Source organism: Perognathus longimembris, chromosome 1 (assembly GCF_023159225.1).
Source record: "Perognathus longimembris pacificus isolate PPM17 chromosome 1, ASM2315922v1, whole genome shotgun sequence".
In the NCBI taxonomy this organism is placed as follows: Eukaryota; Metazoa; Chordata; class Mammalia; order Rodentia; family Heteromyidae; genus Perognathus; species Perognathus longimembris.
In genome coordinates, this window is record NC_063161.1 from 76,214,824 (window position 1) to 76,229,353 (window position 14,530).

Genomic DNA, 14,530 nt, shown 5'->3' on the forward strand with positions numbered 1-14,530 from the left:
GCTAAGAATACAAATAAACTCGAATTTGGCCACAGACCAAGAGAATTCTGAAGTCCAACGTTAGACTTTGTTTCTAAGATCTTTTGGGGTGTTTCACAATATTAGAGCTATCTCCTGAAACCTTAGCCCTGCCCCTTTCCTGCTCACACACCCTCTGGGGCTCCTCATGGCATAGCAAAGTCCTGTGCAGAATGAACACCCTTGCACACACACACACACACACACACACACACAGTCACTCAGTAACATCAACAATCTCTGTGCTGCCAAGGGTTGGGCCCCAACTCTCCCTCTGGACCCCATAGCTCACTTTCTTCTCTGGGTCTGGGCTGGGGCTGATAGGAAGCACTTGCCTAACTCTGGGCTTTGGAATCACTGAGGCACCCCAGCATTCAGCCAGGAAGCCTGGTTTCCAGTTTCTGCCACATTCTTTCCTGGTACCCCGAGAACTGAGTCCCTGGCATGGACTCAATACACTTCTGTCTGCCAGTGCCCAGCCTCAGGAGGGCTTGTTGTCCCTGGTTCCAGAGCCCAAGTTCATGCCAGCCAAGTGAACCTTGGCCCCTTGTTTCCTTGGAGGATTCCTACACAAACTTCAAAACCCAACTTAAGAAATCCCCTCCTCTGGAGATCCTTGCTAGCACTCCCAGGCCAAGGAGACCCTTGCTAGCACTCCCAGGCCAAGGAGCCCCTCCCCCGTGGTCAGCTTCTCACGGGTTCAGGATATCAAATCCAGTTGTTTCCCCTCAGGGCCTCTGCAGTACAGGTTGGAGTCTGACCTGTGAGTATTACCAGAGACTAAGTGAGTCAGCCCTGGTTCATAGACCCGAGAACTTCCTGTGACACACCCCCAGGTCCCTTGGCTAACATCCTGGCTGGGTGTGAGGCCTGAAGCAGCCTAGCCCTGCCCTGCCTCAAGCTCAGCATCCTGTCACCAAGTCAGCCCTGGGATGTGCTCCGGTGACATGCCAGGCCCACACCCAGGACACTGCCAGAGACAGGAACAGGGACCGGATACTGGCTCCTGGAGAGACAACACGGACAGACCTGGACTCTGACCCTGTGGTTTATACCCAAGGCTGTCCTTTCACTGTCCTCTTCCTGTTCCATCGCACCGGCCTGCTCTGAGCCACTATGAGTAAAAATCTGCATGCCTGCCTTTTTTCCTTCCTGAATCCATCCTTCCTTCCTTCCTCCCTCCCTCCCTCCCTCCCTCCCTCCCTCCCTCCCTCCTTCTTTCTTTGTTTCTTTCCTGCTGGGGCTCTGTTCTCCGCAGTCCTGTGCTGCCTAATCCTCAGGTAGCATGGAGGGGTTACCCACACACACCCTAAAAGCTGATCTCCAAGCAGCTTTGCTTCACCAACCTCTAGCCCCATGGCTGGAGCACGCAGTCCCGCTCTCCCATCACGGGGATTTCCCACTGCCTAGCACATAGGGGTTCCCTCCTGATGAACATTAAGGAGGTTTCCTCATTTTGGGGTGCCAGGAGCAACCGGTGGGGGCCAGGCTTCAGTGGCTCAGCTCCAAGTACTAGGGTCCCCAGGCAGGTGCCGTCTGCAGCCCTCCATATCACATTCTAGAATGGGACACCAACTTGAGGAGCCCCAGCCCTACCTGGAGAGAAATCAGGTGGCAGGAAGACCTTGCTCCCCAACGTTGGCCTCCTCCTTTCCCCAAGTAAGCTCAGGGTGAAGCGAACCAGCTGTCAGAACACAGTGAGCAAGGCCTTGTCTCCTCTTGGATTCTGTGGCCCCCCCCCCAACAAAGTCCCTTCCCCTGGGCCCCAACAACGCTGGTATTGGCCAGCCTCTGCCCATCTCAGGACCTGGGATAGATCAGTGGGAATTGTGGGGTCCCAGGGCCTCTGTAGCAGGCCCCATCTCTCTGCGCCATTCCCATAGGATCTCTATGTGCTCAGAGACATTGAGTTACTTTCCAAGGATGTCCAGCAAGTAAGTGACAGAGCCTGGAACTAGTTCCCAGAAGGAAAATTGGGGGTGGGGATACACTCCCCAAAGTTTAGGTTTATTTCATTTTGTGTTTGTGCCAGTACTGAGGTACTTGAACTAAGGTGTAGTGCTCTTCCTTGGCTTTTTTTTTTTTTTTTTGGCCAGTCCTGGGGCTTGAACTCGGGGCTTGAGCACTGTCCTTGGCTTCTTTTTGCTCAGGGCTAGCACTCTGCCACTTGAGCCACAGCGCCACTTCTGGCTATTTTCTACATATGTGGTGCTGGGGAATTGAACCCAGGGCTTCATGTATAGGAGGTGAGCACTCTTGCCAATAGGCCATAGCCATATTCCCAACCTCGGCTTTTTTTTTTTTCTCTAGGCTGGCACTCTACTACTTTAGCCACACCTTTGCCCCACTTTATTTTTTATTTTTTTGGTCAGTCCTAGGCCGTGAACTCAGGGCCTAAGCACTGTTCCTGGCTTCTTTCTTGCTCAAGGCTAGCACTCTGCCACTTGAGCCACAGCGCCACTTCTGGCCATTTTCTGTATATGTGGTGCTGAGGAATCGAACCCAGGGCCTCATGTGTACGAGGCAAGCACTCTTGCCACTAGGCCACATTCCCAGCCCCTTTTGCCCCCACTTTATTTGCCAGTTATTTTTAATTTTTTTTATTTTTTGGCCAGTCCTGGGCTTGGACTCAGGGCCTGAGCACTGTCCCTGGCTTCTTTTTGCTCAAGGCTAGCACTCTGCCACTTGAGCCACAGCGCCCCTTCTGGTCGTTTTCTGTATTTGTGGTGCTGGGGAATTGAACCCAGGGCCTCATGTATACGAGGCAAGCACTCTTGCCACTAGGCCATATCCCCAGCCCTTGCCAGTTATTTTGAGAGAGAGAGAGAGAGAGAGAGAGAGAGAGAGAGAGAGAGAGAGAGAGAGAGAGAGAGAGAGAGAGAGAGAGAGAGTTGAGGACTTTTCTGTTCAAGCTGGCCTCAAACTGTGATCCTTTAGATCTCAGCCTCCCAAGGAGGAACAAAGGCATGCCCCACTATGCCCTGGTCTCTTGGAATGGAGTTGTTGGGTCTTTATGGGAGACCCCAAAGCCATTAGTTATGGCCCCCAACAAAAGTCAATGTACCAAGAAAGTTGTTTTGTATAAAGCCCAGGCGGGCAGCAGGCAGGGAGCAGAGGGAGGCCTGTGGGCAGCTCTCCTGACCTGAATCTCCTGTGAGCTCTTATCTGGCAGAGCACAGGGGCTATCTCAGGGTGTGAGGACATGCTGGCCTTGGGTCCCCAGGGACAGTGTACTGGAGTGTGGGAAGTCTCTTTGGTTGAGCCTCCAGCAGCTGGCATGGGGCCAGGTATGGTGGGGACATGAGGAAACCCAGATAGCTGGGCCAGTTAGGGTCTTCTCCCCGTCAGTTGGCTTAGCTTCCTGGTGAGCTGAGATTTCTGGGCCTGGTTCACATTGTACTGTGGCCATAGGAGATCAGGTTTCCACGTGAGCTGGCTCAGGGCCCAAGGCTGCAGGAGCCAGCACCAGCTTGGGTTTCTCCTGGGAAGACAGGGCCCAAGGAGGCCTATGCTGGCCCAAGATGGGACCTTGAGGTTCACCCAGATGTAGGCTGAGTGCTGGTCCTGGATGGCTGTGTTATAGTTCTTTTTCCCAGTAGCCAGAGGCTGTGTTATATAACTTCAGAGCCAAGGCTCACCCTCATTTGCCCTCATTTGCTCATCTGAGAAATGGGGAGATTCCTAATTACAGGGTAGTAGGCCCTGAGGGCTCTGCCTTCTCTTTCCACTGGATGGGAAGCCCAGCAGGGCAGACCCAGCCTGCTGAGCTGCTATGAGTCAGCTAGTGCCCACCCTCCAAGCCCTCAAAATATTGGAGCCCACCTATCCCCTGCCTGGACCAGGGCCTCAACCCACTTCCTTCCCATCCTTCTATACCTCTACTCTACTTTACCTCTCAGGGACGTGTGTGTGTGTGTGTGTGTGTGTGTGTGTGTGTGTGTGTGTGTGATTTATGGGGCTTGAATTTGGTGCCTGGGTGTTGTCCCTGAGCTCTTTTGCTTAAAGCTAGCGCTCTACCACATTGAGCTACATCACCACTTCTGATTTTCTGGTGGTTAATTGGAGTTAAGAGTCTCATGGAGCTGAGTGCTAGTGGCTCACGCCTGTAATCCTAGCTACCCAGGAGGCTGCGATCTGAGGATTGCAGTTGAAAGGCAGCTCAGGAAGGAAAGTCTGTGAGACTCCAATTAACCAGAAAACCGGAAGTGGTGTTGTGGCTTAAGTGGCAGAGTGAGCTGAAGAGTTCAGGGACAGCACCCAGGCTCAGTGTTCAAGCTCCATGACCAACAACAACAACACAAAGAGTCTCATGGACTTTTCTGCCCCAGCTGGCTTCAAACCATGATCTTCAGATCTCAGCTAGGATTTGTAAGCCACTGGATCCTGGCTTTCTCACAGGACATTTATGAATCTTGGGGGGCAGTCTCAAAGGGGTCAGGGCTGAACTCACCCAGCAAGGAAGGGCACACAAGCTGTTCACACAACTCAGTCTTGGCCTGGACTTCTGATGCCACTGGCCTGACCACAGGTGGCTGTTCACCTAGGTACTAGGGGAGCTCTCCTACTCCTTTACAAGTCTGGGGTGTGAAGCCACAGCCTGGGGTGCAGTGGATAGCTGTGTTCCTCTAATTTGGCCTAAACATGACCTTATTGCTTTCCCTTACCCCTGCTTGATCAACTTGGGAGAAGCCTGCTACTTTGGGGGCCTCTATATAGACAACAGCTAAGGGTTACTGGGCGCTGGTGGCTACACCTCTAATCCTAGATACTCAGGAGGCTGAGATCTGAGGACCCTAGTTAGAGGCTAACTGGGGTAGACAAATCCAAGATATTCTTATCTTCAATTAAAAGCTGGATATGGAACTGTGGCTCAAGTGGTAGAGTATACTAGCCTGTGGTGTGGGCTCAGGGAATGCCCAGGCCGACTTACCTTGAGTTTCTGAATAATTTACTGAAATAAGTCAGTCTGGGAAGTCCCCCCCCACCCCATTTCTCTTAATGCCCTGGAGGACCCAAAGAATATCAGAAGGGCCTCATGCCAAGGAGCATGGGAGGTCCAGGAGGACTAGGCCTCAGAGGCCACCTCTAAACTCCAGGCACCTGATTAGATCTGATAGAATATATTAGACATTGCCGGAAACCACGCAGGCATCCAGGTACAGAAGAACAAAGGAAAAGTTTATTGCCAGCAAAGGGACCGGCAAGAGGCCTTCTCACCAGGAGAAGTGAGAAGAAGTGTGGTCTATTGTCTGGGGTGACATATATAACCTAGGAGGTCTTGTAGGCGGGGACCTCGGTGTGGACGTGCAGACCAGGGGCTTCATCATGTTGGCCTGGGATTTATGGCTGCTACCCAAATGGTAGATAAGGGGTCCTGCAGCTGCCCAGGCCTGAAGGTCACTCTAAGGGGATCTTGTTACCTTATATGGTCATAATTGCCCTACGGGAGTGTCATCTCAAGGAAGAAGGGGTGTATTTACTGCCCCTACTAGATTGGCCTAGTGTTGCTTAGGAAGGGAGCATGCTAAAGCTATGGGAGAGGAGGCTGTCAGGCTTACAAGGTCTGATGCTGGACGTGTTGGAGGCTTAAGGCCCTGTTCACCTTGTTGATTACTTGCTCAGAAGAACTTCCATCAGGCACTGGCAAAGTGGTTTGAGTGTTAGAGTGCCAGCTTAGGAAGCCCAAGGCCCTGAGTTCAAATCCCAGTATTGACAAAAAGAGGCAGCTCCCCTTTCCTCCCCTCCCCTCCTGCATTCAAGGCATGGTGGTATGTGCCTATAATCCCTGTACTCAGGAGATTAAGGCAGGAGGATCCCAAGTTCTAGATTAGCCCGGGTGCCAGGTGCAGGTGGCTCATGCTTGTAATCTTAGCTACTTGGGAGGCTGAGATTTGAGGATCCCAGTTCAAAGCCAGCCAGGGCAGGAAAGTCTGTGTGACTCTTATCTCCAATGAATCACTAGAAAACCAGAAGTGGCGCTGTGACTAAAGTGGTAGAGTACCAGTTTTGAGGTGAAAAGCTCAGGGACAGCGCCTAAGCCCAGAGATCAAGCCCCACAACAACAACAGGAACTGGTGGCTCATGTCTGTAATCCCAGCTACTCAGGAAGCTGAGAGCTGAGGATAACCGTTCAAAGCCAACCCAGGCAGCAAAAGTCCCCTTATCTGCAATTAGCCATTAAAATAAGGCTCCAAGTGAAGCTGTAGCTCAAATAGTAGAGCAGTAACCCTGGGTAAAAAGTCAAGCAAGAGTGCAAAACTCATGAGTTCAAGCATGCCTCAGTTCAATCTCAATACAGAAAAAAACCAAAATCTTTTATTGTTTTTTTTTGCCAGTCCTGGAACTTGAACTCAGGTCCTGAGCACTGTCCCTGGCTTCTTTTTGCTCAAGGCTAGCACTCTACACTTGAGCCACAGCGCTACTTCTAGATTTTTCTATATATGTGGTGCTGAGGAATCGAAGCCAGGGCTTCATGTATATGAGGCGAGCACTTTGCCACTAGGCCATATTCCCAGCCCACAAAGTCTTTTTTTTAATTTAAAAAAAAATTGCTTTCCTTTCTGGCCCAGCAAGTTCTCTGGTTTTATCATTTGAAGTCAGTCTCATCAATTGTCTTTGTTTTACTCCCATTGCTTAAAACAGTTCCTGGAAAACTGAGGAAAGCATGCCTGGCTGGTTGCTACTGGCCAGTTGGATGCAGGTATTGTGTGATCCAGGAGCTACTCTGAAGAAAAGGCCCTTCAGGTTTAGCTGTGGCCTACGCCCCTAGCCCTTTGCAGAATGATCCTGGCTGGGCCACTTGTCACCTCAGGGGTCTTGAGAAGGGCAGCCTGAAACTGGCCCTCAAGGATGAATAACTCAGGAGGAGACCGGAGGAACTCCAGGCGCAGCCCCCACCCCTGGGACCCCCAGGTCTAAAGCTCAGCTAGGAATTTAAAATCAGCTCAACTACCAACACCACGCATCAATTGTGTGCTGTGGGGCTCCGGTGTGGAGGGGCTGTTCTTGCTGGTAAGGAGTGAGGTGGGGCCAGGAATTCTTACTTTGAAGCAGCTCTTGGGCCAAATCCCTGGGGACATTCCAGAAGTCACTTTACTAGGGAGGGCCACTCCCCTCCCCCGCCAGGCTGAGGCCAAGCTCCTGCCCCTGGGAGGTGGCATGGAGCACAGAGCCCTTCCCACTGGACTTCAAGCTCTGTTTTTTCTTTTTCTTTTTCTTTTTCTTTTAATCAGCCTCATCACAAGTTTCCTCAAATGTTAAAAAGAAAAAAAGGATGGTGTATGGAATGTTCTGGAATGTTATAGGCCCTCCCTTATTTACTTTGTGAGCCCCCTCTTGGAGTACCAGCTGTATGCATGAAACTTGGGGAGAGGGATAAACTCAAGTCTTTGCTGCAGTTTCTCTTTCTCCTTAAAAAAAAAAAAAAAAAAAAAAATGGAGCTTGGGCCCCGCCTCCCTGGACAGATGCCCCAGGCAAGGTAGCTGGTGTGATTCAAGAGAGCAGAGTGTACACAGTTAAAGTTCCCTGGCCCTGAGGCCCTGCAGGGGGGTAAAGGGGAGGAGGATGGCCAGCTGGAGCAAGACTTGGGGTGAAAAAAAAAAAAAGAGAGAGAAAAGAAAGTGCAGGGGCTGGCAGAGCCTCATTGGCTGAGCTAAGCTGAGCCTGGCTGGACCCTGTTCCTGCCCCTGGCCACAACTATGAAAACTCCTTGCAAGGGCAAAGTTCCCGAGCAAGGAAGAGCCAGTTCACTTCCTCTCCCTCACCTCCCCCTTCCTCCACTTCCTCTTTTCCTTGTCCCCCACCCCCCAGCCCTCTGCTTTCTCTCTTTGGCTTCTCTGTTCAACTCTAGATTCAATAGTACCCCCTCCTAGAGTGCCCCCCCAACCTCCAATCTGACATTTGTCTTGGGGTCTTTTCTGCAGGCTGAGCACCCCAGTGGAGTAATTTATTTATCTAACAATCTCACAAAGCTGAGCGTAGGGAGGGGCTGGGGTATGAGGTAGGTAGCAAGGTATGGATACCCTCAAAGAACTTTACTCTGTGACTCCGGAGGTTGAGATCTGAGGCTTGCGGCTTCACATAGCAGGAAAGTCCAAGAGAGACTTATCTCCACTAAAAAGCCAAAGAGGAGGTGTGGCTCAAGCCCTGTAGTACCAGTCTTAAGTGAAAAAGCACCCGGGCCTGAGTTCAAGCCCCAGCACACTTCCCTTCCCCCCCACCAACAAAACAAAAAATGATATGCCTTGCTCTCTGAAATATGAAAGAAGGCACTGTTTATGTTACAAATGCTAAGTGGCTCCCCAATGTGGACTTTTTGAAATGGGCCTTGGAGGATGCATAGGAGAGCACCACCAGCCAACAGCTATTGCAAATGAGGAAGTCATAAGCCAGTAGACTTGGTCAAAATTGTCCTAGCCAGAGGCCGGGTGGGGCTGGAGCTCCTGCTCCTTGGCTGGCCTCTGAGAGGAAGAAAAGTCGAAGCACAGGTCCAGCTTGGGGATCAGGTCTGTTCCTATTCCCATGTAAAGTGCCTGAAGCCTCCCACCCCATCCTACCTGGTGGGTTGCATACTCCCCCAAGACACCCCATTATGGAGTGGAGGTGGGGGCTCATGAACAGTCTCAGGCAGCCCTCATCAACAGGTTATAGGCAGGAGTAGGGGGGCACCTCTACTTCAGTAGTGAATTGCAGGATTGGCAGGTCCTACAATTGGCAGTTGGCAAGACGCCCACAAAGGGAGAGATACAAGGCTAGAGCCAGGGAAGTCCCGTCCCCCGGAGGCAGGGAGTAAACTGGCTGGGAAAGTTTGCCAGGGCCCAGGGTGGTGACTGGGGAAGCTTTGTCAAATCTCTCCAGCTCTGTGGGAACGCTAGTCACCAAGGCCTCCACTGTGTTCTAGGGGTGTGTGTGTGGGGGGGGGGGGGGGGGCGGGGAGGGTGTCACTTCCCACTCAGCTGTGGCCTCTGTAATGTTCAAAGCCCTGACATTAGCCCTGAACAGGGAGCTGGCCCAGTCTCTTTCCTAGCCACTGTTCTGAGTCCATATATGGACTGGCCCCTTGCTGGTTTCAATGCATGAGCTCCTGAGCTCCTCGGAGCACCTGCCTGTGGCAAAGCCCTGAGCAGGCCAAGGGCTCACCTGGTGCCCACTTCCTCATCAGGTTTCTTCAGGCTAGACCCTAGCTTCTTTTCATCTCTGCTGTCTCTCTGCTGTCCCTTGACACCTTATTGCCAATTGTGGATTTAGCTTCTTGTGCCAGGCCTCCAACTTCTGGCACAAAACAATCCAAGCCCCTCTAGGTTTTGTGTGATGTTTGGTCAGCAAATCCAGGACTTGAAAAAATGTCACAGAGAGGGTCTTCTCTGGATGGTTCAACAGTTCCCCACCCCCAACTCTGCTCCTGTACATTGTCCTCTGAGTCTCACACCTCCAGATGGCCGGGGAGAAGCTCAGCTGTGGTACCCCATAAAAGAGACAATGGATGGTGGTGGGCTCAGGCCCAGAGCTGTGTTCAGCCAGTCCCAGTGCAGCAGGGGCTGGCAGCTACCAAGGAAACCGGCTAACGGCCCAGGCCCGGCCTTGGCTGGGTGTGACCAGGCAGCAGTCCCTAGTTCCCTAAGTTTCTTCCTAGAGCAAGGTCTCTTCTTGAGCCTGCAGGGGCAGGGGTGGCCTGGGGACTTTTCAGGGTATTTGTAGCTTCTCGACCCCTGGAACCTGCCCTGTCCCCAGACTACTACTTAAGTAATTCTGATAACTGGTCCCAATCAAAGTCCCCTGGCTCCACCAACCACACCCTACCGACTCCTCCAGATCTGAGTAGATGGCTCCCACCAGATCTCACACTTAACCAAATGGGCGCCAGCATGGAGCCCCCCCCACCCTCCCTCCAGCTCAGGCTTTCTGGATCACTAGGTTACAGTTGGCAAAGGGGGCAAGGATGCCCTGACCACTCGGGGCCCACATGCGCCTTAGTCAGGAGCTGAGGTCAACCAGGAAACCAGCACCCATGCTGACCCTCGCCCACCTGACTGTACACCTTGGTCGTGCGGCACCGACACCCCGAGGGGCCCCGTGCTGGGGTGGGGGGGGGGCACGAGAGTAGGCCAAGTCCAAGCCTGTCCGTGCTGGGCACCATGGGGCTCGGGGCGGCAGGACGGGGGCCGTGCGCGCAGCCTAGGGCCCATGGGGGCCAGCACCCAAGGGTGGCCAAAACTCTTCTTCCTCCTCTTCCTCAATCTCGTTTTCGCTCTCCTTTTTTTTTTTTTTTTTTTTGCAAAAGGAGGGGAGAGGGGGTAAAAAAATGCTGCACTGCGCGGCGAGGCCGGTGAGTGAGCGGCGCGCGGCCAATCAGCAAGCGCCGTTCCGAAAGTTGCCTTTTATGGCTCGAGCGGCCGCGGCGCCGCGCTATAAAACCCGGCGGCGCGAGACGCTGCCACTGTCCAGAAGCGTCCAGCCGCGAGCGCCGACTCTCTACTCTGCCGCCGTCCGCACCGACACTCAGGTAAGGCCCGGCCCGGCCCGGCCCGAAGGGCGGCGGCCGCATCGAGAGTGCCCAGCGTGGGGGGGGACCCACGGGGAGGGGGGAGACGAGCTGAGGAGCGGACGCCTGGGGACCGGCCCTGGCTCTCCGGTGTGGACGCCCGGGGACCGATTCCGGGCCCCGGTGTGGACGCCTGGGGACTATTCCGGGCCCGGTGCCGATCTGGGGTGGCAGTCTTGATGGGGCCACGGAGTGGACACTTAGGGACAGGGTGTTTGTGCTTTTGGAAAGAGTCGCTCGGCAATGCGGGTGGTTCAGTGCATGCTTTCCCCTCCCGGGGCGGCCCGGTGCTGGGGGTCTGGGAGCTGTAGTGACACCAGATCGCCTGGCGGGTCTTTGTCCGAATTGGCTGCGGGCGCGGCGAGGCCGGTCGGGCCGGGTGGGGGCAGGGACGCCACTGCGCTTGCGCACTACAGTACACAGCGCCATTGCGCGTGCGTACAGGGACCTAGGGAAGACCATGTCTCAGGGCTGGGCAAGGGTGGGGCTAGCTCCCGGAAGGGGTGGGGTCACCGTGGCGCTCAGGCGCATGCGCGCGCTCCCCGCCGCTGGGTGTGGCTGCCGCGCGCGCCCGCCCGCTCACCCGGCGGAGTTTGAACGGAGCGGGGGCGGGGCCGGCGCTCGGTGGGGAGGGGGCGGGGGCCTGGCTTCCTGCCGCGCGCCACGGAGCCGCCTCCGACCAGCGATTGCCTTTTATGGTAATAACGCGCCTGGCCCAGCTTCCTTTGTCCCCGAGCCGGGCGCGCGCCAGCGCCCCCTGGCGGTCCGAGCCCGCGGCGCACCGGAAGTGGGCTGGGCGGGGGCGACCGCGCCCGGGACCCCCGGTCACGGCGCCTCTCTGTCCCGCAGCTCACCTCACCATGGACGATGATATTGCTGCGCTCGTTGTGGACAATGGCTCCGGCATGTGCAAAGCCGGCTTCGCGGGCGACGATGCCCCCCGGGCGGTCTTTCCCTCCATCGTAGGACGCCCAAGGCACCAGGTAGGCGACCATCGGCGGGTGGACCCTCCTGCGGGTGGGGGCTTCGGGGCTTAAGGACAAGGGTCTTCATCCAGGGATACCCCTTTGCTGAAGATATATCCCCACTCCACAGGGTGTGATGGTGGGCATGGGTCAGAAGGATTCCTACGTGGGCGACGAAGCCCAGAGCAAGAGAGGCATCCTGACCCTGAAGTACCCCATCGAGCACGGCATTGTCACCAACTGGGACGACATGGAGAAGATCTGGCACCATACTTTCTACAACGAGCTGCGTGTGGCCCCCGAGGAGCACCCCGTGTTGCTGACCGAGGCCCCCCTGAACCCCAAGGCCAATCGTGAGAAGATGACCCAGGTCAGACCCAGCTACCTTTTTCTCCCAAGCTCACTTCCATCTTGTTCTGCCCCTCTGTGCCACGCCCTTTTCTCATGTGACCTTTCTTCTGCCATTCTCCATAGGTCTTTTCTTCTCTGCCCTGAGCCTCCTTTGGGACTTTGCAGGTTCTATTTGCTTTTTCCAGATGAGCTCTTTTCTCTGCGTTTGCCTTTTTCAATTAGGTGTTTAAAAGGAGCACACTAGGTGGTATTAGGTACTAACCGGGCTCGTGTGAAAAAGCTAATAAGGCTGGTGGCCTTGGAATGTGTATTCAGTAGGCGCACAGTAGGCCTGAATAGAACCCTATCCTGAGCCTCCCCCAGCACTTCCTTAGTTGTGGTTTACTTTTTTTTTTTTGCACACTGCATGTCTTCAAGCTCGCCTGGCCACCTGTGGTGGCTTGCAGAGCCTCACAAGGCCCATCTCTTTCCTCACAGATCATGTTCGAGACCTTCAACACCCCAGCCATGTACGTGGCCATCCAGGCTGTGCTGTCCCTGTATGCCTCTGGCCGTACCACTGGCATTGTCATGGACTCCGGTGATGGGGTCACCCACACAGTGCCCATCTACGAGGGGTATGCCCTCCCCCATGCCATCCTGCGTCTGGACCTGGCTGGCCGGGACCTGACAGACTACCTCATGAAGATCCTGACCGAGAGAGGCTACAGTTTCACCACCACAGCCGAGCGGGAAATCGTGCGTGACATCAAGGAGAAGCTGTGCTATGTTGCCCTGGATTTCGAGCAGGAGATGGCCACCGCTGCCTCCTCCTCCTCCCTGGAGAAGAGCTATGAGCTGCCTGATGGGCAGGTGATCACCATTGGCAACGAGCGCTTCCGTTGCCCTGAGGCTCTTTTCCAGCCCTCCTTCCTGGGTAAGTCCACGCTGTATCCTAGTTTACCCTTTTCACCCAGCAACGATCCTTGGGTGGTCCACTGTGGAGGCTGAGTATGACTTCTCTTCCCTCTCAGGCATGGAATCCTGTGGCATCCACGAAACTACCTTCAACTCCATCATGAAGTGTGATGTGGACATCCGCAAGGATCTGTATGCCAACACAGTGCTCTCTGGTGGCACCACCATGTACCCTGGCATCGCAGACAGGATGCAGAAGGAGATCACAGCCCTGGCACCCAGCACGATGAAGATCAAGGTGGGTGACAGCCAACCAGAGATGGGACCTAGTAGTCCTATTGTGTGCCCCACCATGTCAGCCTGTCCACAAGAGTAGTTATAACTGTCCCTTTTTTGCTTTCTCCCTGCAGATCATTGCTCCCCCTGAGCGCAAGTACTCTGTGTGGATCGGTGGCTCCATCCTGGCCTCCCTGTCCACCTTCCAGCAGATGTGGATTAGCAAGCAGGAATACGATGAGTCCGGCCCCTCCATCGTGCACCGCAAGTGCTTCTAGGCGGACTGTTACCTAGCTGCGATACACCCTCTCTTGACAAAAAAATACCTAACTGCGCAGAAAACGAGATGAGATTGGCATGGCTTCATTTTTTTTTTATTTTTTTAAATCTTTTTTTTTGTTTCTTTTGGCGCTTTTGACTCAGGATTTAAAAACTGGAACGGTGAAGGTGGCAGCAGGAGCAGGAGCAAGCAACCCCCAAAGTTCTACAATGTGGCCAGGACTTTGATTGTACATTGTCTTTTTTTTTTTTAATAGTCATTCCAAATATTGTGAGATTGCATTGTTACAGGAAGTCCCTCGCTCTCCCAAAAAGCCACCCCAGCCTCCTTCCTGGGAAGGAGGGTGATCTGTCAGCCCTCCCTCGCCCAGTCTATTCAGGGGAGAGACAACATTGCTTTCGTGTACATGGTGTAATGCGACATTTTTTTAATCGCCTTAATACTTTTTTTAATTTTGTTTTCTTTTGAATGGTCAGCCATGGTGACCCTCCCTTTTTGTCCCCCCCTCCCCAACATGAGATGTATGAACGAAGGCTTTTAAAATCTCCCTGGGAGTTGGTTGAGGTGTGAAAGTGGCCAGGACTCCCCCTGTACACTGACTTGAGACCAGTTCAATAAAAGTGCACATCTTGAAAACAGCTGTGGTTTTGTGGCTTGGCTGGGGGAGGGGAATCTGGGTTTTATACAGTGGGAAGTCCTCCGGGGAGCTGGCTTTGGCACTTGGCTGGGTGTGAGGTGTGGCGGAGAGGCATGGTAGGGAGTAGGTGGGTGACACAGAACCCCGTAGTGGGGCTCTACTACACTTAACACTAAGAAAGGGTAAGGAGGGTACATACACCAAGGGCCCCAGAGATGATTTTCCTTTTTGTGTGAGAAATGAGCAAATCGAAGCCTTTGTATACTGGAGGATGGCTACCTTTTAAGTGTCCGGGAGGACACTAAAGGAGGAAAAGGGAAATAGGTTACGTACCTTACCAGGTAGCTGACAGTTGCTGTGTTCTAGCATGGCTGTTTGCAGCAGGGAAAGGGCTCAGTCACCACATGGGTGGCCTTATGTGACGTGGGAGATGTGGACTGTAAGTCAGATGTGTATAAGCTGTAGCCAGCAGCCGTAGCCCCATTGCCAGAGCTGTAAGATCACCAGAGGCATCTGGGAAGTGGGACAGTCATCCCCGTGGGCCAGAGGGGTGTCAACTAGGTTG

General features: G+C 53.9%; 1 protein-coding gene across 2 annotated transcripts; it reads left to right on the plus strand.

The window, feature by feature from the left end:
- The first annotated feature begins 10,414 nt into the window (after positions 1-10,414).
- Actb (actin beta) lies at positions 10,415-13,964 on the plus strand. Of its 2 annotated transcripts, none has more exons than XM_048329926.1 (6): positions 10,415-10,520; positions 11,414-11,542; positions 11,655-11,894; positions 12,353-12,791; positions 12,889-13,070; positions 13,183-13,964. In XM_048329926.1, the coding sequence occupies exons 2-6, from the start codon at positions 11,420-11,422 to the stop codon at positions 13,324-13,326; spliced, it is 1,128 nt and encodes a 375-aa protein (XP_048185883.1). In that variant the 5' UTR covers positions 10,415-10,520; positions 11,414-11,419; the 3' UTR covers positions 13,327-13,964. The 2 variants fall into 2 exon arrangements, with proteins under 2 accessions (XP_048185883.1, XP_048185891.1); XM_048329934.1 differs by having other exon boundaries at positions 10,463-10,520; positions 11,409-11,542.
- The last annotated feature ends 566 nt before the right edge of the window (positions 13,965-14,530 follow it).